The 24,517-nt window shown below is 37.3% G+C and overlaps 1 protein-coding gene across 7 annotated transcripts in view; it reads right to left on the bottom strand.

The window, feature by feature from the left end:
* Positions 1-24,517, bottom strand: part of ALMS1 (ALMS1 centrosome and basal body associated protein) — a 234,530-nt gene that overhangs the window by 128,995 nt on the left and 81,018 nt on the right. For all 7 annotated transcript variants that reach the window (XR_010115578.1, XM_063617472.1, XM_063617469.1 and 4 more), the window contains one exon: positions 17,004-18,868. Coding sequence is in view for 6 of the 7 variants with exons in the window: in XM_063617472.1 (XP_063473542.1) it covers positions 17,004-18,868 (1,865 nt within the window). In the remaining variant the exon portion in view is untranslated. The remainder of the gene's footprint in view (positions 1-17,003; positions 18,869-24,517) is intronic.

Here is a 24,517-nt window from a genome sequence, read left to right as displayed (position 1 = left end):
AACAAGAAGAGCTAGCTATCCTAAATATATATGCACCCAATACAAGAGCACCCAGATTCATAAAGCAAGTTCTTAGAGACCTACAAAGAGACTTAGATTCCCACATGGTAATAGTGGGAGACTTTAACGCCCCATTGTCAATATTAGACAAATCAATGAGACAGAAAATTAACAAGGATATTCAGGACTTGAACTCAGCTCTGGACCAAGCAGACCTAACAGACATCTACAGAACTCTACACCCCAAATCAACAGAATATACATCCTCCTCAGTACTACACAGCACTTATTCTAAAATTGACCACATAATTGGAAGTAAAACACTCCTCAGCAAATGCAGAAGAATGAAAATCATAACAAACAGTCTCTCAGACCACAGTGCAATCAAATTAGAACTCAGGATTAAGAAACTCACTCAGCCGGACGCAGTGGCTCACACCTGTAATCCCAGCATTTTGGGAGGCCGAGGCGGGCGGATCATGAGGTCAGGAGATCGAGACCATCCTGGCTAACACAGTGAAACCCTGTCTCTACTAAAAATACAAAAAGAAATTAGCTGGGCATGGTGGCAGGTGCCTGTAGTCCCAGATGCTTGGGAGACTGAGGCAGGAGAATGGCGTGAACCCAGGAGGCAGAGCTTGCAGTGAGCTGAGATCGCACCACTGCACTCCAGCCTGGGTGACAGAGCGAGACTCAGAAAAAAAAAAAGGAAAGGAGAAAGGAAAGGAAAAAGGAAAGGAAAAAGGAAAGGAAAGGAAAGGAAACGAAAGAAAAGGAAACGAAAGGAAAGAAAAGAAAACTCAAAACCGCACAACTACATGGAAACTAAATAACCTGCTCCTGAATGACTACTGGGTAAATAACAAAATAAAGGCAGCAGTAAGTAAGTTCTATGAAACCAATGAGAACAAAGGCACAACATACCAGAATCTCTGGGACACATTTAAAGCAGTGTGTAGAGGGAAATTCATAGCACTAAATGCCCACAGGAGAAAGCAGGAAAGATCTAAAATCGACACCCTAACATCACAATTAAAAGAACTAGAGAAGCAAGAGCAAACAAATTCAAAAGCTAGCAGAAGACAAGAAATAACTAAGATCAGAGCAGAACTAAAGGAGATAGAGACACAAAAAACCCTTCCAAAAAAATCAGTGAATCCAGGAGCTGGTTTTTTGAAAAGATTAACAAAATAGATAGACCGCTAGCCAGACTAATAAAGAAGAAAAGAGAGAAGAATCAAATAAACACAATAAAAAATGATAAAGGGGAGATCACCACTGATCCCACAGAAATACAAACTACTATTAGAGAATACTACAAACACCTCTATGCAAATAAACTAGAAAATCTAAGAAATGGATAAATTCCTGGACATATACACCCTCCCCAGACTAAACCAGGAAGAAGTCAAATCCCTGAATAGTCCAATGACAAGTTCTGAAATTGAGGCAATAATAGCCTACCAACCAAGAAAAGCCCAGGACCAGATGGATTCACAGCCGAATTCTACCAGAGGTACAAAGAGGAGCTGATACCATTCCTTCTGAAACTATTCCAAACAACAGAAAAAGAGGGACTCCTCCCTAACTCATTTTATGAGGCCAGCATCATCCTGATACCAAAACCTGGCAGAGACACAACAAAAAAGAAAATTTCAGGCCAATATACCTGATAAACATCGATGCAAAAATCCTCAATAAAATACTGGCAAACCTAATCCAGCAGCACATTCAAAAGCTTATCCACCAAGATCAAGTTGGCTTCATCCCTGGGATGTAAGACTGGTTCAACATATGCAAATCAATAAATGTAATCCATCACATAAACAGAACCAATAACAAAAAACCACAATTATCTCAATAGATGCAGAAAAGGCCTTCGATAAAATTCAACACCCCTTCATGCTAAAAACACTCAATAAACTAGGTATTGATGAAACATATCTCAAAAAAATAAGAGCTATTTGTGACAAACCCACAGCCAATATCATACTGAATGGGCAAAAGCTGGTAGCATTCCCCTTGAAAACCGACACAACACAAGGATGGCCTCTCTCGACACTCCTATTCAACATAGTATTGGAAGTTCTGGCCAGGGCAATTGGGCAAGAGAAAGAAATAAAGGGTATTCAAATAGGCAGAGAGGAAGTCAAATTATCTCTGCTTGCAGATGACACGATTCTATATTTAGAAAACCCCATCATCTCAGCCCAAAAACTTCTTAAGCTGATAGGTCACTTCAGCAGTCTCAGGATACAAAATCAATGTGCAAAAATCACAAGCATTCCTATACACCAATAATAGAGAGCCAAATCATGAGCAAACTCGCATTCACAATTGCTACAAAGAGAATAAAATACCTAGGAATACAACACTCAATGGATGTGAAAGACGTCTTCGAGAACTACAAACCACTGCTCAAGGAAATAAGAGAAGACACAAACAAATGGAAAAACATTCCATGCTCATGGATAGGAAGAATTGATATTGTGAAATGGCCATACTGTCCAAAGTAATTTATAGATTCAATGCTATCCTCATCAAGCTACCATTGACTCTCTTCATAGAATTAGAAAAAAACTACTTTAAATTTCATATGGAACCAAAAAAGAGCCTGTATAGCCATGACAATCCTAAGCAAAAAGAACAAAGCTGGAGGCATCATGCTACCTGACTTCAAACTATACTACAAGGCTACAGGAACCAAAACAGCATGGTACTGGTACCAAAACAGATACATAGACCAATGGAACAGAGCAGGGGCTTCAAAAATAACACCACACATCTACAACCATCTGATCTTTGACAAACCTGACAAAAGCAATGGGGAAAGGATTCCATATTTAATAAATGTTAGAAAAACTGACTAGCCATATGCAGAAAAGTGAAACTGGGTCCCTTCCTTACACCTTATACAAAAATTAACTCAAGATGGATTAAAGACTAAACATAAGACCTAAAACCATAAAAACCCTACAAAAAAACCTAGGCAATACCATTCAGGACATAGGCATGGACAAAGACTTCATGACTAAAACACCAAAAGCAATGGCAACAAAAGCCAAACTTGACAAATGAGATCTAATTAAACTAAAGAGCTTCTGCACAGCAAAAGAAACTATCATTAGAGTAAACAGGCAACCTACAGAATGGTAGAAAATTTTGCAGTCTATCCATCTGAAAAAGGGCTGAGATCCACATAATTGGAAGTAAAACACTCCTCAGCAAATGCAAAAGAACAAAAATCAAGGAAATTTAATTTACTTAAGAATGAAAACAAGGAACTCAAACAAATTTACAAGAAAAAAACAAACAACCCCATCAAAAAGTGGGCGAAGGATATAAACAGACACTTTTCAAAAGAAGACATTTATGCAGCCAACAAACATGAAAAAAAGCTCATCATCACTGGTCATTAGAGAAATGCAAATCAAAACCACAATGAGATACCATCTCACGCCAGTTAGAATGGCAATCATTAAAAAGTCAGGAAACAACAGATGCTGGAGAGGATGTGGAGAAACAGGAATGCTTTTACACTGTTGGTGGGAGTGTAAATTAGTTCAACCATTGTGGAAGACAGTGTGGCGATTCCTCAAGGATCTAGAACTAGAAATACCATTTGACCCAGCAATCCCATTACTGGGTATATATCCCAAGGATTATAAATCATTCTGCTATAAAGACACATGCACACATATGTTTACTGCAGCATTATTCACAATAGCAAAGACTTGGAACCAACCCAAATCCCCATCAATATTAGACTGGATAAAGAAAATGTGGCACATATATACCATGGAATACTATGCAGCCACAAAAAAGAATGAGTTCATGTCCTTTGGAGGGACATGGATGAAGCTGGAAACCATCATTCTCAGCAAACTAACACAGGAATAGAAAACCAAACACTGCATGTTCTCACTCATAAGTGAGAGTTCAGAATATATGGGCACAGGGAGGGGAACATCACACACTGGGGCCTGTTGGGGGGTGAGAGGCAAGGGGAGAGATAACATTAGGAGAAATACCTAACGTAGATGACAAGTTGATTGGTGCAGCAAACCACCATGGTACATGTATACCTATGTAACAAACCTGCACGTTCAGCACATGTATTCCAAAACTTAAAGTATAAAAAAAAAAAAGTACATGAATGCTCATAACAGCTTTATTAGTAATAAGCATTGGAAACAATGTCCTTCAACAGGTGAATGGATAAACATAATGTATAAATTCCATATAATGGAATACTGACCAATACAAAGAAATTAACTACTGATACACACAAGTTGAATGGATCTCCAGGTCAGTATGCTGAGTAAGAAGAACACATCTCAAAGTTTACATGTTATATTCCATCTATGTAACACGCTGGATTCCATCTATATAACTTCTCAAAATGACAAAATTATACAGTAGAAAAACAGATCACTAGCTTTCGGGAGTTAAAGAAGGCTGGCTTGAGGGAACAGGGTGTGACTAGAAAAGGGAAGGCACAAGGGAATTCCTTCACAGTGACAGAGCACTTCTGTATCTTGATTGTGATGGTGGTTACATGAAGCTATGCATGTGATTAAATTTTACAGAATTATACATATATGCATTAGAATAACTGAGTGCAAACTTGTGAAATCTAATTAGCGTCTGTAGTACAGTTGACTGTATTGTGCCAATATCAATTTACTGGTTTTGATAATGCATTATAGTTTGTAAGACATTACCAATGGGGAAGCTGAGTGGGGACCTCCCTTGGCTATTTTTGTAACCTCTTGTGAGTCACATATTTTTCTTGTGAGTCTATATGTATTTTCAAATAACAAGATAAAAAGAAAAAAGGTAGCAATTGATCATAACTCACTGAATAAGAAAGATTCTGTACAGATATAAATAAACAAGTAAGCTTGCTGATGAATAAGATGTTTACATAATTTAAATGTACCTTTCCATAAAACACTTAATTACAAAAGAGAAAAGAGTAGCTTGTTTGGGGTATTAAGGTGCCTAAGAGCTTTCATGCCTACTGTGGGATGAAAAGGTACCTGACAGCCACAACCTTATTGAGTTTTAAAGTGATAAAGGTACCTAACAGTCACAACCTTATTGAGTATTAAAGTGATAACTGTCAACAACAGGACAAATTAAAATTGCATGACACTTCATAGGATGCAATGAGTAGAATTCAATGTTACTTCTTTGATTTTCCTACTTAAGATAACTAACCTGAATGTAATCCTGAGGAAACATCAGAGAAAACAAATTGGGGACATTCCACAAGATAACTGGATTGTAATCTTCAGAAGTGTCAACATCATGAAAGTTAAGAAGAGACTAAAGAATTGTTCCAGACTAAAAGAAATGGAAGATACATGATAACTAAATGCAACATATGAGTCTGAACTGCTTCCTGTTGTTATAAAAGACATTACTGGGAGAACTGGAGAAATCTAAATAATGTCTGTAATGCACTAGTATGAATTTCCTAATTCTCATGGCTTTATTGTGGTCATATAGGAGAATGTCCTTTTATAGGAAATGAGAATATATTACACAAAAGTGATTGTGCAGCAGGTCAACAACTATTCCCAAATAACTAAGGAGAATGAGAAGTTCCTTGTGCCATATTTACCTTTTCTATAACTTTGTAATTGTTCCCCTCCCCACAAAATACTCCAAAGAAGATCTAAAGGAGAAACAGAAAATAACAAAAATAACTGGAGATGTATGCTGTTTTCAAATGCTGATTAAACAAGCAGATAAAAATTCAGTAAAGAGGACAATTTCAACAATACAGTTGATCAACTGGACCAATGTAATTCACTACATCAGTAGAAAAAAGGAGAAAACATGTATGATCATATCCATAGAGCAGGAAAAACATCTGAAAAATTAAATATCCATTCATGATAAAACTCACTTAGAAAACACCCTCAACCTGATAGAAGGCACCCATTAAAAATCTACAGGTAATATTAAACTTAATGACGAAATACTAACTCTACTCCCCTACCCTCCAAGAATAGGGAACAGGGCAAGATGTCTGCTTTTACTACTTGTTTTGGTATCATATTCAATGTTCTATCCAGTGCATTAGGCAAGAAAAAGAAAGAAAAGGCATGAGAACTGCAAAGGAAGGAGTAAAACTGCTCTGTTCTCGGGTGAAATGATTATGTATGAAGAATAGACTTTATACCTGAGGATCCCAGTAAATTTAAACAAGAAACTCTTGAAATCTTAGAGGAGTTACTGAACATAAAACAGAGAACAAATAGATATATTTCAACCACTGGAACTTTTGCCTTGTATAAATTCTCTACAGCACTCATTGCCCTAAAACATCCCACAGTAGGCATGAAAGCTCTGACCCAAAGAATAATAAATTAAAATTAAAATTAACTTGTTGGGACCTACAAATTGGCATGACAACAGTATTTCTATATATAAGCAACGAACAATGAGAAAGCTTAAATTTTAAAATGCCATATACCACAGTATATTAACTACTTAGGAATATATTTAGTAGAAGATGTATAAAATCTACACAATGAAAATTACAATATGTTACTGGGAAACATTAAAGATGACTTAAATAAGTGGGGAAGAAAAACCTCACCATGGTTATGCATAGGAAGACTGGAAATTCAAATGCCAGTCTACAAAATTTATCTACAGATTCCATACAATCCCAAAAAAAATCCCAGTATGCTTATTCTAAAATTTGTATGAAAATGCAAAGGACTTGATAGCAAAAATAATTTTGAAAACAAAAACAAGGTTGGAGGACATAACCTGACTTCAAGACTACTATAAAGCTACAGTAATCAAGACATTGTGGTACTGGTGTAAAGATAAATAAAAAGAACAAAGACACAGAGTAGAAACTCTAAAACTTACACATATAAGGCCAAATAATTTTGACCGAGGTTCCAGCTAAATTCAATAAGGAAATAATCATTTTTTGAAAAGTGGTGCTAGAATATTCCTAGGGAAGAAAATGATCCTCAACTGCGTAACTTACATCACAAATGAAAATCTGGAAATAGATCACAGACTTGATCACAAAGTTAAGACCATAACATTTCTACATGAAAATACAGGAGAAAACTTTTACAACACTTGATTAAGCAACATTTTCTTAATTAGGACACAAAAAAGTACTAATCATTAAAAAAAAATTACCAAAGTAGATTTCATCAAAATTAAAGCTTTCTGTTCCCCAAAGACACCATTAAGAAAATGAAAATCACACCACAGACTATGAGAAAATATTCACAATACACAGAGGATTTGTATCTGGAATATATTATAAAAATTCCTATAATACTGAGACAAATAATCCAATGGACAAAAGTGAACAAATACTTCATAAATAAAATCATGCAAATGGGCAAGAGACACAGAAAAGATGCTCAGCATCATTAGTCATCATGGAAATACAAATTAAAATTACAATACCATACTGTTTCATACTCACATTTAGAACGAGTGAAATTAAAAATAACTGTTAATACCCAGTGTTGGCAAGGATGTGGAACAACTGAAACTCACATATGCAGTTAATGGGAACAAAAAACAGTACAAGTGGTTCTAGTTCCAGGTTAGCATATCTAATCCTAGATGAGATGAGCTATAAAACCTAGATAGACTACATGGAGTAGCTATTGGAAGACTCTGGAAAATAACAGAAGCAGGCAGATTGAAGAACACAATATTTGAAATATCATCAAAATGGCAATGAGTTTGCCATCATTTTTGTTTCCTCTGTCATTCCTTGGCCTGAACTCAATATAGCCTGAAACCTTAAGGTGGGTATTAGCATAGACAGAAAGACTTCACAGCAAAGCCTTCTAGTTCAGGCTTCAGGAATGAAAGAAGGGTCTCCCAATACTCTAGAGTGTGGAATCCCCTTTTTCCTTATCTCTGTATATTAGTCATAGCATCCCAGTAATCTCAGGGTGGTAATGGTACAAGCAGTAACAGGCTGGCAGAAGCCTAAAGTTCTGAGGAAGGGAAACCTTCAACTTACACCAAAGGAAATGTGGTCTCAAGAGTGACCACACCTGGTTGGTTTTTTCTCCTTCTGTCCTGTGCCACTTGGCCCTGACACAGAAAGTACATAGAAAAAGGATAAAAGTACCTAGAAAAGGGCCACTAGGCATACACATGGAGGACAGATGTGAACAGCACTGCAAAATCTCTGAAAACTGAATGGACTTGGAACAACAACCTACAGAAGGCTGGCTGGAATTTTTAACCTGAAACTAGTTGGGTCATTGTCTGCTAAAACAAAAACATCAACATTCTCTATAGCATTTAAACAAGACTTGTCATTTCATTACATGTCATTATGAAATACAATCCAAAATTATTCATCATATTTAGAACCAGAAAAATCTCAGCTCAAATGATGTCTTAGTCTGTTTGCACTGCTATTAAGGAATACTTGAGGCTGGGTAATTTACCAAGTAAAAAGGTTTATTTGGCTCACAGTTCTGCAGGCTGGGCAAGAAGCATGGGACCAGCATTTGCTTCTGGTGAGGAACTCAGGAAGCTTCCAATCACAGCAGAAGTGGAAGGGGAGAGCCCACATCACACGGGAAGAGAAAAGAAGTGGAAGGTGGGGAGGAGGGGAGTCATTCTTTTTTAAACAACCAGCTCTTGGGTGAACTACGAGCCAGAACTCACTCATTACCACAGGGAGGTCACTGAGCCATTCATGAGGGATCTGCCCCCATAACCCAAATATCTCTCTTTAGGTCCCACCTCTAATAGTGGGGATCAAATTTCAATATGAGATTTTGAAGAGACAAATATCAAAACTAAATCACATGGGAACAGACACCAAGGCTAGGATAAAAGAGATATCAGAATTCCCTGACAAAAACTATAAAACAGCAGAAATAAATGAAAACTGGATATTTACATGCAGAAGAATGAAGCTAGACCTCTATCTTTCGCCATATACAAAAATCAAATCAAAATGGATTAAAAACTTAAACCTAAGACCTCAAACCATGAAACTACTACAGAAAAACATCCAGGAAAATCTTTAGGATATTGGTCTGGGCAAAAATTTCTTGAGCAATACCCCACAAGCACAGGCAACCAAAGCAAAAATGGACAAATGGGATCACATAAAATTAAAAAGCTTCTTTACAGCAAAGGGTACAATCAATAAAGTGAAGAGACAGCCTACAGAATGGGAGAGAGTATCTGCAAACTACCCATCTCACAAGGGATTAATAACCAGAATATATAAAGAGCTCAAAAAATTCCACAGGAAAAAAATCTAATAATCCGATCAAAACACTAAAACTAAAAAATACAATGAGATATCATCTCACCCCAGTTAAAATGGCTTATATCGAAAAGACAGGCAATAACAAATGCTGGTGAAGATGTGGAGAAAAGGGAACCCTTGTATACTATTGCTTGGAATGTAAATTAGTGCAATCGCTAAGGAGAATAGTTTGAAGGTTCCTTAAAAAAAACTAAAAACTGAGCTACAATATGATCCAGCAATCCTACTGCTGAGTATATACCCAAAAGAAAGGAAATCAGTATATGGAAGACTGATTTTGTTACTCAAAAGCAATCTACAGATTCAATGCAATCCCATGTTTGTTGCAGCACTGTTTGTGGTAAGCTAAGATTTGGAAGCAGCCTATGTGTCCATCAATAGATGGATAAGAAAATGTGGTACATATACACAGTGGAGTACTATTCAGACACAGAAAACGATGAGATCCAGTCATTTACAACAATATGGATGGAACTAGAGATCATTACGTTAAATGGAATAAACCAGGCATAAAAAGACAAACACTGCATGTTCTCACTTATTTGTGGGATCTAAAAATCCAAACAATTCAACTCATGGACATAGAGAGTAGAAGGATGGTTACCAGAGGCTGAGAAGGGTGGTGAGGGGTTTGGGGAGAGATGGGGATGGTTAATGGGCACACACACACACACAAAACATAGAAAGAATGAATAAGACCTACTATATAACACAAAAAGGTGACTATAGTCAATAATAACTGTACATTTTAAAATAACTTAGAGAGTGTAATTGGATTGTTTGCAACTCAGTGGATAAATGCTTGAAGGGATGGATACCCCATTCTTCACAATGTGCTTATTTCACACTGCGTGCCTGTATCAAACATCTCATGTACCCCATAAACATATACACCTACTATGTACCAATGAAAATTAAAAAGAAAAAAAAAAGAAATTTCTACAGCCACCTCAATCTTTCGCAATCACCACCCAGAGCAGTTAGCAGCCACCAACATCAAGGTAAGACTGCCACAAGCAAAAAGTAACTCACTGAAGGTTCAAATAATTGTTAGCATTTTTAAACAATAAAGAATTTTTAAATTAAGGTATGTACTTTTTTTAGACATAACGCTATTACACACTTTATAATAGAGTACAGTATAGTGTAAACATAACTTGTATATGCACTGGGAAACCAAAAAATTCATGTGACCGGCTTTATTGCAGTGGTCTGGAACTGAACCTGCAATATATCTGAGGTATGCCTGTAAACCTATAGGCTTAAAAAAACTCAGCAAACCCTGAACAAGATGTACCAAAGAAATCTATACCTAGAAAAAGAAGACATTACATTAAAAAGACACGTACACACACTTGTACAGCAGCACAATTTGCAACTGCAAAGACATAAAAACCCAAGTGCCCATCAACCAATGAGTAGATAAAGAAAATGTGGTATATATACACCACGGAATACTACTCAGCCATAAAAAGGAATGAAATAATGTCTTTTGCAGTAACTTGGATGGAGCTGGAGGCCATTATTCTAAGTGAAGTAACTCATAAAAACCTAAGTGACCATCAACCAATGACAATTTTTAAATTAAGGTAGGTATATTTTTTTAGACATAACGCTATTATACACTTAATAGAGTACAGTATAGTGTAAACATAACTTGTACATGCACTGGGAAACCAAAAAATTCATGTGACTGGCTTTATTGCAGTCGTCTGGAACTGAACCTGCAATATACCTGAGGTATGTCTGTAAACCTATAGGCTTAAAAAAACTACATATTGGGTATGGTGTGCATATTACTCGGGTGATAGGTGCACTAAAATCTCAGAAATCACCACTAAAGAACTTATCCATGTAAACGAAACAATCTTTACCCCAGAAACGATTGAAATGAAAATTTAAAAATTAAAAAAAAGAAGAAACCCATATCTAGAAGCATAATCAATGTGCTGGAAAAAAATTAAAATAATTAGAGGAAAATGACACATTGTTCTTACATAGAGAACAATGACTCAAATGACTATGAATTTTTTGTCAGAAACCATGGAATCCATAAGGAAGGAGCATATTTTTTAAGTGCTGAAAGAAAAGTACTGCCAACCCAATCACATGATCCATTTAAAAATCAATTAATTGGACTTGATCAAAAGGAATCACCTTTGTTCGTTGAAAGACTTTGTTAAGAGGATAAGAAGACAAGTCGCATACTGTGAAGAGATATTTGCAAATAACATATCCAGAAAAGACTCGTATCCAGAATGTATTAAGAACTCTCAAAACTCACCAATAAGAAAGCAAAAACCCTATTTAAAAAGCACTTCACCAAAGAGGATGGTAAATAAGCTCTTGAAACGGTATTCATAATAATTAGCCATTAAGGAAAGACATGCAAATTAAAACTATGTTGAGATACCACTGTACAACTATAAAAGTGGCTAAAATATATTGACAATTTACGCATTGGTGAGGATGTGGGGTAACTAGAATGCTCACCCATTGCTAGCAGGAATGCAAAATGATACGGACACTCTGAAAAACTAGTATTAGTTTAGCTCTGAATAATTCTTACAAAGTTAAATATACACCTATACCATATAACTCAGGAATCCTCTTCCTTAGTATTTACTGTAGAGAAACAAAAACCTGTATATAAATGTTTACAGCAGTTCTAATTTTAATGGTCCCAAAATAGAAACAACTCAAATATCCTTCAGTGAGTGAATGGATAAACGAACTGAATTACAATAAAATATTATTGCTTTTAATAAAGCAATACAAAAGCACTACTGATCCACACAAGATGGATGAGTCAAATGCATTTTGCAAAGTAAAAAAATCAGACCCAAAAGGCTGTTACGTATTTTATGATTCCATTTGTGTGACACTCTAGAAAGGCAAAACTCCAGGGAAGAAAACAGACCAGGGACTGCCAGGGGTGAGGGATCAGGGGAAAGACTGTCTCCAAAGGAACGGCATGGGGGAATTTGGGGATTGATGGAACTGCTCATATGAAACTGTAGCAATGGATAGAATCGTAAAGCACAGAAAGTGAAGTTTATAAGTACGTAAATTTTTAAAGGTCAACCAGGATATGAGGCAAAGATGGAATGCAGAATGTGACTAATGACTCTAACTATATTATAAATGAATCACGTACTCATACTGAAGAATATGCGGAAGGGAGATGCTGACTTAAGAAACTTTAGCAAACAGCATTTTTGTCTAGATATTTTAATGATTTAAATTCGAAACTGCAGATTAACACTGTACTCTAGATGCAGAATTTGTTTTCCATGTGGGTATGGGCTATGAATTCTGAAACTACTTTATTTATATACTAGGGTAAATATATTACAGATAATGAGAGGCAGTTTTATTGCTATTAGAGACAGAAGTTACAAATAATGAAAGGGGAAAGGCTAGAATCAACTCTGTGGATGTGTACTGGAGTCAGAGGTATCAATATGGACACACGATTTAAAACACACACACACGTTAAAAGGTACAGATATGAGTATACACATAAATTTACAAATCTACCTATATTTCTTAGCTTTATTCACCGAGAAAGGCTAGACACAGCAACATCCCACCAGCAATGAGCATGCCAGGTACTTACATCTTGCTTTCTAAATACTATACTCCTTCCTCCCTTCAAAAATAAGAGGGTTTTTTGGCTGGGCATGGTGGCTCACGTCTGTAATCCCAGCATTTTGGGAGGCTGAGGTGGGCAGATCACCTGAGGTCAGGAGTTCAAGACCAGCCTGGCCAACATGGTGAAACCCTGTCTCTACTAAAAAATACAGAAAATTAGCTGGGCTTGGTGGTGCAGACCTGTAATCCCAGCTACTCTGGAGGTTGAGGCAGGTGAATTGCTTGAACCCAGGAGGTGAAGGTTGCAGTGAGCCAAGATCACGCCACTGCACTCCAGCCTGGGCGACAGAGCAAGACTCCGCCTCAAAAAGAAAGAAAACAACAACAACCACCAAAAAAAAGAGGGTTTTTTAATGAAACAGTTGATTTCAGCTCTGGGGCAGGGTACAGGAGCCAACCTAAAAGTGCTCTAAATAGCTAAAAAGAGAACTTGAGCAACAAAATAGTAATGGTAGCATTGGATTATAATCCAAATAATGAAATAAACACTCATGAGCCTACAGTAATGTAAATAAATAACCTAGGGCGGAATAAATGAGGGAAGAACAATTCTCCTTACAAAAGAATTCCAATTAACAAATGTAGAAGAGATGAAAGACATAAAAAAATTAAAACACTGGAGTAATAACTGCTACAGCCAAGATCCACTCATGAATGCTAAAATTAGTAGTCAAAGTTTAAACAGAAACAGGTTACTTGTATAGTCTAACAAAATCTCCCTCAAATGTTTAGTATCTCCAAAGGAAAAACAGTAACTTTACAGTGGAGAATCCTAGCAGATACCACTTTAGCCAAGTGACCAAGGTTAACATCACCAGTAATGTATATCAACATAATGTGCTCTCTGTTGTGATGTACTGAGAATGCATAACCCTAATCTAACCTTGAACCATCAAACAATACTAAATTGAAGAAGCTTCTTCAAAATAACTGATTAGCACTCTTCAAAGCGTCAAGGTCATGAAAGACAAAAGACTGGGAAACTGTCATAGATTAGAGGAGTCTAAGACATGACAACTAAAATGCAAGATGGAATCCTGGGTTGGATCTGAAACAAAAAAGGTTCATTCGTGGGAAAACCTGGTGAAATCAAAGTTAGACTATATAGTTTTATACCAATAATAATTTCTTATTTTGATAAATATTTTATGGTTATGATGTTATGGTAAGATGTTAACATAAATGGAAGCTTCAGTAAAGGTTACATGGACAACCTCTAAGATGTCCCCCAATGACACCTACCTCCTGGTATTCAGGACCTTGTGGAATTCCCAACCCTTGGGTGAGAGCTTTAGACAGTGACTCATTTCTACTGAAAAGAATGTGGCAGAGGTGACAGGATGACACATCCAAGGGTAGGTTACAAAAACTGTGGCTTTTGTTTTGGGCACCCTCTCTTGCCCTCTCACTGACTCACTAAGGGAAGCTTAGGTGTCATATTATATGAGTGCCTTATAGAATCAAAAAGCCCGTGTCTCTGGCCAAAGCCATGGCCATGTGAGTGAAGCTGGAAGCACATCCTCTCAGGCAAGCCCTGTGATGAGACCACATACCTTGCAGCCAATACCTTGTTTGCAACCTTGTGAGACAACCTAAGCCAGAAGTACCCAAATAAGCTACATTTAGATTTCTGACCTACATAAATTTTCAGATGTTTATTAAGTTGCTACATATCAGGGTAACATGACACACAGCAATAGATAATACAGAAACTCTCTGTGCTATTTCTGCAACTCCTCTGTAAGTCTAAAATTATCTCAAAATGAAAAAGTTTGAATATATTTTATACACATATACTTTATAAATATTTTATACACACATACTTCATAATTTTTTTTTTGAGGCGGAGTCTCGCTTTGTTGCCAGGCTGGAGTGCAGTGGTGCAATCTTGGCTCACTGCAGCCTCCGCCTCCCAGGTTCAAGCAATTCTCCTGCCTCAGCCTCCTGAGTAGCTGGGATTACAGGCGTGCGCCACCATGCCCAGCTAATATTGTATTTTTAGTAAAGATGGGGTTTCTCCATGTTGATCACGCTGGTCTCAAATTCTCAACCTCAGGTGATCCGCCCACCTTGGCCTCCCAAAGTGCTGGGATTACAGGTGTGAGCCACCGCACCCAGCCCTTTATAAATATTTTATAAGGTATTATATATATATATTTACTTATATATATGTTTTATGCATCTGTGTGTGTGTGTGTGTGTGTGTGTGTGTAGTTTGAATTATTTATGGACTGTGGAGTTCGATAAACCTAGGTTCAAATGCCACCTCCGACGCTCAATGGCCATGTGATCTTGGGCAAAATATTTTCTCTAAGTCTCAGGTTTTTTGAATCCACAACTGAGGTAATAATATCTATTTCTGATTATTACACTAAGTATAAGCATCCACTACAAATGTACACCCTGAACCCATGGCATTATTGTTAGTTCACATATATAATCATTATTATTTTCTTCTCATTCATAGCTTTATCTGATTTTTAAGGTATTCAGAACAATATCTTAGCATTTAACCTTTGAAGAGTTTAAAAATTGTATATGAAATTGTCAATGTTTTAATTTCTAAACTTCTCTTTTTTTTTAAAGTATCAATACTGACCAGCCTTGCCAACATGGCAAAACCTCGTCTCTACTAAAAATACAAAAATTAGCCAGGCATGGTGGTACACACCTGTGGTCCCAGTTATTCAGGTGGCTGAGGCGGGAGAGGAACCCAGGGGGCGGAGGTTGCAGTGAACTAAGATCACATCACCGTACTCTGGCCTGGGTAACAGAGCGAGACGCTGTCTCAAAGAAAAAAATTTTTAAAGGTATCATTACTGATCTCTATAGCACTCTACTATTTTTAACATTGAAATCAGAGATTGATCTTGTTTTTTTGCCCGAATCTATTATCTCAATCCCTAACTTTTAGAGCTAGAAGGGACTTTTCAGCATTCCAACCCTTTCCTTCTACATGAGTGCCAAGGATATTAAGTCAGTTGTCCAGGATCATGGTTAGAAGTGTTGGAATTAGGGTTCAAATTCTAGGACAGAGTACTGTGTAGGGGAACAAATCCTTACTTTGATTAACAGAATGCATTTGAATGCTCTTTCTCTTGCCTAGAAACAACATCTTTTGGCACAAGTAACAGTCAGCATCTCAGTTTCCCAGTAGGAAAATAGAGATCTCATCACCTGCTTCATAGGATCATGATGAGAACTAATTAAGATAGCATATCTAAGTTCCTTATTGCCATGACTACTACCACATGTAGATTATGAATAAACATTTCTCTCTTCCTCCTTTCCAAGCCTAGTGCTCTCCACTGTGGTATGATGCCTCTTAAAATACTAAACATACAGGTAGTTCTGCTTCACCATATTGTAAGAGGCTCATTAAAGTAAAACTGAATTAATGGCAAAGTGCTAAAATTGGGCTGAATAATATAAATCTAACGGACTTATCCCTGAATTGGGTTTCCTTTCCTACAATACTCTATGAGGTGGGGCATCATATCAGGGAGCACATTATGTTGACAGATGTTTTACTGGTGATGCTAATCTTCATCATTTGACTAAACTGGTATCTGCCAGGATTTTCCACTGTAAAGCCACTTTCTTTGTAAATACTAAATATTTGAGGGAAGTCATAAAATGGAACCAGAGAGCTGGAGAAGAGAGAGAGAGAGGGAGAGCAGAAGAGAGAGAGCGACCAAGCACCCGTGTACGTGTGTGCAACCTCCAAAGGAGATCTTCAGCATATGTCCAACACAGTAAATCAGTATCATTGGATGATCAAAGATTCTTTTCAAGGTCATTCAATTTTTTAAAACACTTGATGTCAAGTCTTGCCAAAAGCCCTCTGAAAGTATAAACGCATTACTGTCATATGTTCTCTCTTACTTGACACATTTATTCTTTGAAAGACTTGTAGTAATTAGCCAGACACAACCTCCACTCAGAGAAATCACACTGCCTTTCCCCCAAGAACCGATATCTACTTAAGTATTTGAAACCCTTTATCACAAAGTCCATCCAGCTTGCTTGTTATCACAATGAGACTCACCGATCTGCAGATACTGGGGTCCCCTCTGGATTGGAATGTCCTTCGAAATCTGAAATGTTCACTTGTATTTGCCTTGAGGTTACTATCTGGCTATTCTGAGAAGGTATGGTTTTCAAGTCCTGAGTAATAGTGTTACTGTCTAGAAGAGAAGGCTGTACGACTTGGAAATCCAGTGAAGATTTAGGTCCTAGAAAACCTAAAGATTCTTGATCCTGTGCTACAGGTTTACTGGTCAATAATTTGGAGGTTGGTTCCAGTGATCTCGAAGATACAGTATGTAAGTCAAAATTAAACTCACTATTCATCCTCGCTTTAGAAGCAGCATCCAATGAATGGAATCTGTTATTTAAAGTTCCACTATCCAACTTGGAAGAAGTCTTGGGACAAAGAGTTATACGAACAAAAGAAAGTGCTTTTCTATTTGAAGGAGGAGTAGATGCAGATGTTGCTAATGTACAGTGATTTGGGGCTGACTGGGAGACCACAGTATTGAACTTGGCTTCAACATTTATATTAGAAATGTGTGATTTAGGCTTATGTTGATTATTCTTTTCCACTACACAATCCTGACCTTGAGGAAGGGGAAAATGGTGTTTATTCATTAGGTCTTCTACAACTGGCACTTTGGTTTGGCATTGTTCAAGAGAAATGGGAGAAGAAAGGTCTGAAGCTATAGAATCCTGACCTTGAGGAAGGGGAGAATGGTTTTCTCTCATTTGATGATCTACATGTAGGGCTTTGCACTGTTCAAAGAGTTCTCGTTGTTCAAGAAAAATGCAAGAAGGAAGGTCTGGAGCTACATAATCCTGATGTTGAGGAGAGGGAGAATGGTGTTTCCTCACACAGTCATCTGCATGTGGGGCTTTGCTTTGTTCAAAGAGCTCTCGTTGTTCAAGAAAAATGCAAGAAGGAAGATCTGGAGTTACAGCTACATTCTTCTCTTTTACTCCTAGTCTGGAACTCGATCTGCCTACTCCTAGGGTGGAACTTAGTCTGCCCGTGCTAATAAGGGTATGGTTATCAGAAATTTGAGTTTCCTTGAAATTGCTACAATTTGCACTGGTACTGGGCTCAGAATGACTGCCTGTAAAGTCTGATGTTTCTAAGGGTTTTTCTTCTTGAAAAGAATGCTCAAAATCAACAGGTAATTTCTTGCTTTGCCTTCTACCTTCTGCTAAAATAGTCACTTCTTTATCTGGTGAATTACTATGCATTTTAAATGATGAAGGGGAAGAGGTTTTCTGTTTAAGATCTCTAGGAGGATTTTGTTCTTCAGTGAAATGAGAATTAAATACCCCCACAGATGCTCCAGTACACTGGCTACCTTCAGTAACACCAACCTTAACAACAGAGGAATTAGAAATGCATTTAGAATGTCGGTGAGACGAAACAGTGATGGAGGTAGAAAACTTTTTCACGGGTTCTGGGGATGACACTTGTGATGAAGAATGAAAATCCACTTCTTTAGGTGGCACAAAAGCAGGTTCTACTAATTCTGACAGCCAAGGGACCATCTTTTCATGGAATGGCATTCGAAGACCTTTGCTGATTTTGAATTCATCAGGTATAAAGTTTTGAAATGGAGAATGACTTTTTAACTGCAAGGAATTCCAAACTTTGAAATGGGAGTTGTTCTGGTCTAAAGATGCAGAAAGGTTGACGTGCTTGGCTCTGCATGATGATGGGCTCTGCCATCCTCTGGTCATTTCTGAGGGTTCAGCAGATCTGAAAGCACAAAGGTGGCTATCTAGTTGTGGATGTTCAGAAGTTAGAGTCCGGGAACATCCTTTTTCATGGCTCTCAATAATAATGTGACTACATACAGCTTCTGGCTTGCATCCCATTCCCCGTGGACTCTGTAAACCCTAGAAGATATAAACAAGCAGGTTCTTATTTGAAGTAGTCCAAGTAGTTATATACAAATCAGTTTTATACAAATCAGTTTTATACCCACACTAAGATTAGACCATGAAGGTCATGTCATTCTTTTATAATATAACAGGACAAAGAGCACAGCAAGAAAAAAGACAGTTAACTACAGAATAAAATGGCTCACAATGATTAACACCACTCAGAGAGTTCTTCTAAAAAATTTCCACTAAAGTAAACAGCAAAGATTACTACTGTCCACCAGTAAGTATTCTCACCTTTCTTTTAATAATAGAAATCCCTTACTCAAATGTTTGCTAGCCACATAGTCACCAAGTGGGAGACATTTCCTGTTTCTTCTGCAGCTAGTTGTAACCACATTACTAGGTTAAGGCCAATGGGATATGAATGAAGGCATCAAGTACAACTTCTGCTTCCTGTCCTTAAAATCAATTTCTTGACCTGCATGTTCCCCCAATATCACCACCACTATCATCACTATTTTTCTTGCCTGCTGAAAATGGTAATGCATGGAACAACCTTGGAAGTCATGTGTAAGACAGCTTAGTTGTCCAGCCAGCTTGGGTCCCTGGATGACATCAAGGAACAGAGCTCACTTTCCTAACATGAACAATTACATGAAAAAATAAAATTCTATCTTATTTGAGCCACTCTATGTTTGGCTATTACAGAAGCCTGACCTACATCCTAATATTTTACCCCTAAGAATGGGGGGAAAAAAAACCAAGACCTTGTTTCCTGGCACATAGCATCAGTACTCAAAGCTACCATAAATACAACATTTCTTTGAGGTTTCTGTGTTTTACCTATAAAGTCATTATAACTTGGTATTCTATTTGATGATATAGCCACATCTGATTTCATATAAAAATATTTTAAATTATGCTGCAACTCCCCAGGTGATGGAATAGATATATTTTTGATGGCAGCAGCATCCCATCTGGAGTGGCTGCTGCAATGATGCCAGCTGCAGTGGGGAAGGAGCAGCTAGGGCTGCTCGCTCTACCAAGCTGGTGGGAGCCAGGAACAGGCAGAAGCCCCACTCCCTTCTGAGTTGGAGGGGCGGGAACCCTACCCTCCTGGGCACAGCTGCAGCTGCCCAGTCACAGCTGTGGACCCACCACTGCACTCTCACGGATCTTGGAACTCCCCCTGGCCCCTGCAGGCTCAGAAGTGCCTGCTCCCACTGCCAGGCCTCTCCCCACTCCTGGTTCCCGCTCCAATTATAGAGCAAAGTTGAGGCCAAGCCCAGGCACTGTCGCGACCCAGCCAGGTGTGCGCACACTTGGGACAGCACTGACACACCAGTCCAGAACATATAAAGGACACTTACACCTCAAGAACAACAACAACAAAACCTGATTCAAAGATAGGCAAAAATAATAGACATTTCTCCAGAGAAGGTATACAACTGGCCAACCAAAAATGAAAAGAAGCTCAATATTACTAATCATAAGGAAAATGAAAATCACCACCACAATGAGACATCACTTCAGACCTGTTAGAATAGCCATTATTAAGAAGGAAACAAACAAACAGACAGACAAACAAAAAAACAGAAAATAACAAGTATTGGCAAGGATGTGGAGAAATTAGTACCCTCGAACACTGCTGGTGGGAATGTAGCAGTGTAGCCCTTATGGAAAACAGTATGGATCTTCCTCAAAAACTTAAAAATAGAATGATTATATGATCCAGGAATTCCACTTCTGGGTCTATACCCAAAAGAAGTGAAAGCAGGATCTTGAAAACATAATTATAACAAGCATGTTCACAGCAGCACTATTCACAATAGCCAAATGGCAGAAGCAACTCAAGCGTCTATCAACAGATGAATGGATAAACTTTTGTTTGTGGCATACACATACAATGGAATAATATAATCTTAAAAAAGAAGGAAATTCTGACCTTCTTCTGGTTAAAATTCTGGGTGAATTTTAAGAATATACTACTGAATGAAATAAACCAGTGGCAAAAAGACATATACTGTGTGATTCTGCTACTATAAGGTACCTAGAGTAGCCATATTCATAGAGACAGAAAGTAGAATGGTCGTTGCTAGGGCCTAAGGGGAAGGGGAAAATGCGGAGTTGTTGTTTAATGAATATAGAGTTTCAGTATTACAAGATTTAAAAAGCTACAGAGATTGGTTAAACAACAACATGAATGTACTTAACACCACTGAACCATACACTTAACAATGGTTAAGATGATAAATTTCATGTATATTTTATTACAATTAAAAAAATAAACATTTTAATTGCCTCAAATAGAACCACAGATCTAAATATAAAAACTAAATCTCTCAGAAGAAAACGCTAAATCTTTGTGACCCTGGGTTATGTACTGATTTCTTAGATATGTCACCAAAAGTGCAAAGAATAAAAGTCTGATAAGTTAGAGTTCATCAGAATTTAAAACTTTTGTGTATCAAAGGTCACCATCAAGAAAGTAAAAAAGTCTACAGAATGGGAGAAAATATTGGTAAGTCCATAAATCTGCTAAAGGTCTAATATCCAGAATATAAAAAGAATGCTTGCAATTCAACAAAGTAGTAAAGTGATAAATTTATAAATGGGTAAAGAATTTGAATAGGTATTTCATCAGAAAAGATAAATGACCAACAAGCACATGAAAAGATGTTCAACACCATTAGTTGTTAGAACTAGGTAAAAAACACAATAAATACCCCTTAACACCCAACCAGGCTATAATCAAAAAGACAGAAAAAGACAAATGTTGGAAAGGATATGGAGAAATTGAAACCCTCATATACTGCTCATGGGAATGTAAATAGTGCAGCTACTTCAGAAAAAAGTTTAGAAGTTCCTCAACATGTTAAACATGGAGTTACTATATGTCTCAGTAATTCTGTTAGGTATATACCCCAGAGAAATGAAATGCCCACCCTAACACATAAACACTTACTATGTTCATAGCAGCACTATTCACAATGGCCAGAGTGGAAAATCAAAATGTCTACCAACTAATGAGTAAACAAAATATCTATACAATGAAATATAATTTGGCAATAAAAAGGGATGAAGTACTGATTCACATTACAACATGAATGACTCTTGAAAACATTATGCTAAGTAAAAGAAGGCAGTCACAAAAGATCATATATTACAATTCTGTTTATATAAAATGTCCAGAATTGGCAAAAAAGAATTGGGAGAGAAAGTGGACTGGTGTTTGCCTGGGGCTAGGGAATTGGGGGAGAGGGGTGAATGACAACAAAGTTCTAAAATTATGCTATTGTAAAATTCTATAAATAAACTATACACTTTAAATGGGCAAACCTTATGTATTACAGTAAACTATACTGAGATAAAGATGTTATGAAATTACTGGTTAGCTAAAATATGTCTTTTACTAATTTCCAGAGACTATTTTACAATTAAAATTATCTCTTCTCAATAGATCTACATGAGTTTTATCAGGTTATATTATTCTCTCATCATCCAGCTTAATGACACATCAGCCAGGTGCAGTGGCTCAAGCCTGTAATACCAGCACTTTGAGAGACTGAAGTGGAAGGACAGCTTGAGCTCGGGAGGCGGACGTTGCAGTGAGCTATGATCCAGCCACTACACTCCAGCCTGGGTGACGGAGCAAGACCTTGTCACAAACAAACAAACAATGTCAAAGACTTCATATAACAAACCAAAAAAGAAATAAGTAGTTCTTCACCATCATGTAAACCAATACACAGACACACACACACACACACACACACAGAGTCAACAAGCACTAAAAAGTAAAAATCTACTTTCTACATATAAAAGAAATGTATTACCATGTGATACAAAACTTACTTAAAGATCAATAAGCTTTTGGAAACACTTGTTTAAAAAAATAGTTGTCTCAATTTTTTTAATATATAAATTACTACAGTATTTATGGCAGGAATAACTTTGTAAGAAGCTCATAGTTTTGTATTTTATGACTTCAAAACCAGATTAAAAAAAAATCTGTTAAAGCTGACTTCATTAGGGAAAGTATATTTCTACTAATAGAACCAACACCCATGCTAAATATTTAACAATTTGACTATAATGTGTCATGGTGTGGGTCTCTTTGAGTTTAACCCATTTGAAATTCATTTTTCATCAAATTAGGGAAGTTTTCAACCATTATTTCTTCAAATGTTATTTCTGCCCCTTTCTCTCTCTCTTCCCACTAAGAATCCCCTAATGCATATGTTGGTATGCTTGGGGATGTCCCATAGCCCTGTTCATTTTCCTTATTCTTTTCTCTTTCTGCTCCTCGAATGAATAAATCAACTGACCTTTCTTCAAGTTCACTGATTTTGTTCAGACAACTCAACTCAGCTATTGAATCCCTCTAAAGAATTTTTGTTACTGTACTTTTCAGCTGCAGAATTTCTATGTGTTTCCTTTTTATAATTTCTCTGTCGATATTTCTTTTTGGTGGGAAATCCTTTCCTTGGTTTCCTTTAGTTCTTTGCTGATGGTTTTGTTCAGCTCATTGAGTACTTTAAGGTGGGCTTCCTCAGGGATAGTTTCATTAATTTCTCTTTTTTCCTCTGAATGAGTCACACTTTATTTCTTTGCATGCCTTATAATTTGTTGAAAACTGGACATATTGAATATCATAAAGTGACAACTCTGGATACTGGATTCTCCCCTTTCCCTGGAGTTTGCTGTTACTGCTTGTTGTAAGTGTTGTTTAGTGACTATTTCATAAAGCTTACATTCTTTGTTGTGCATGGAACTGAAGTCTGTGCTCACTTAGCTTCAGGGTCAACTACTATTTTGACAGTTTCCTTAAACACCTGCAGCTAAGGAAAGAAAAAAGGTAATAGGAAAGAAAAAAAACACTCCCAGTCTTTTTTGCTCTGTGTTGGGGCATTCCATCAAACCTAAGCCAGGCTGTTTACAACTATATCTTAGCCTTCACATCCTACTTAGGCAGAGCCTGAAGGTCAGCTAGTGGTGAAAGCTTAGGGTCTTCTCAAGCCTTCTCTGAGGAGTTGTCCAATCCTAGGCATGTGCATAGCATTCTCAATTTCTCAGCATACACAAATGCATTTAAAAGTCCTTATACCACCCCGTCTCCTTTTCAGCTGTTCCTTCCTGGCTTTTTGTCTACCTATTCATTGTCCTAATTTTTATCCCCAGACTCAGGCTTCTACAGCTGATACTCTGGCTTTTAAATACTTTTGACACATGATGACAGACAAGCCACCCCAGTCCCAGGAAAGCTCTGAGTTGTGTAAAACAAAAGGAAGCGCTATACTGGTCCTTCAGATACTTCAGACAGGTTAAAACGATCACAATTTTTTGAGAGCAAGATCTGTACTAATCCTTCTGGTGCTAACAGCCTGCACCATGAGTGCAAGCTGCTGTCTTCAAAGTCATTGTTAATCTAGGCACAAGGAATGGTAGGTGAGCAATTTAAGGTGCCATAGTGTTCTCTTTCTGCAGCGCTACAGCTCCCTACTTTTCCTGGTTTTTAATGTTAACTAAATTCCAGAGTTCTATGAAAACTAATCCTGATAGTTTCTGGAAGCTTATTAGGTGTTTTTGTAAGAGCCCTAGAGTTCCCTACTCCACCATATTATATGACTTTTCTCACAAATGTCTTATATGCATAACAAA

The sequence above is a fragment of the Symphalangus syndactylus genome, chromosome 14 (assembly GCF_028878055.3).
Source record: "Symphalangus syndactylus isolate Jambi chromosome 14, NHGRI_mSymSyn1-v2.1_pri, whole genome shotgun sequence".
Classification (NCBI taxonomy): domain Eukaryota; kingdom Metazoa; phylum Chordata; class Mammalia; order Primates; family Hylobatidae; genus Symphalangus; species Symphalangus syndactylus.
The sequence above is the reverse complement of the archived record's forward strand: the minus strand, read 5'-3'. Positions and strand labels throughout refer to the sequence as shown.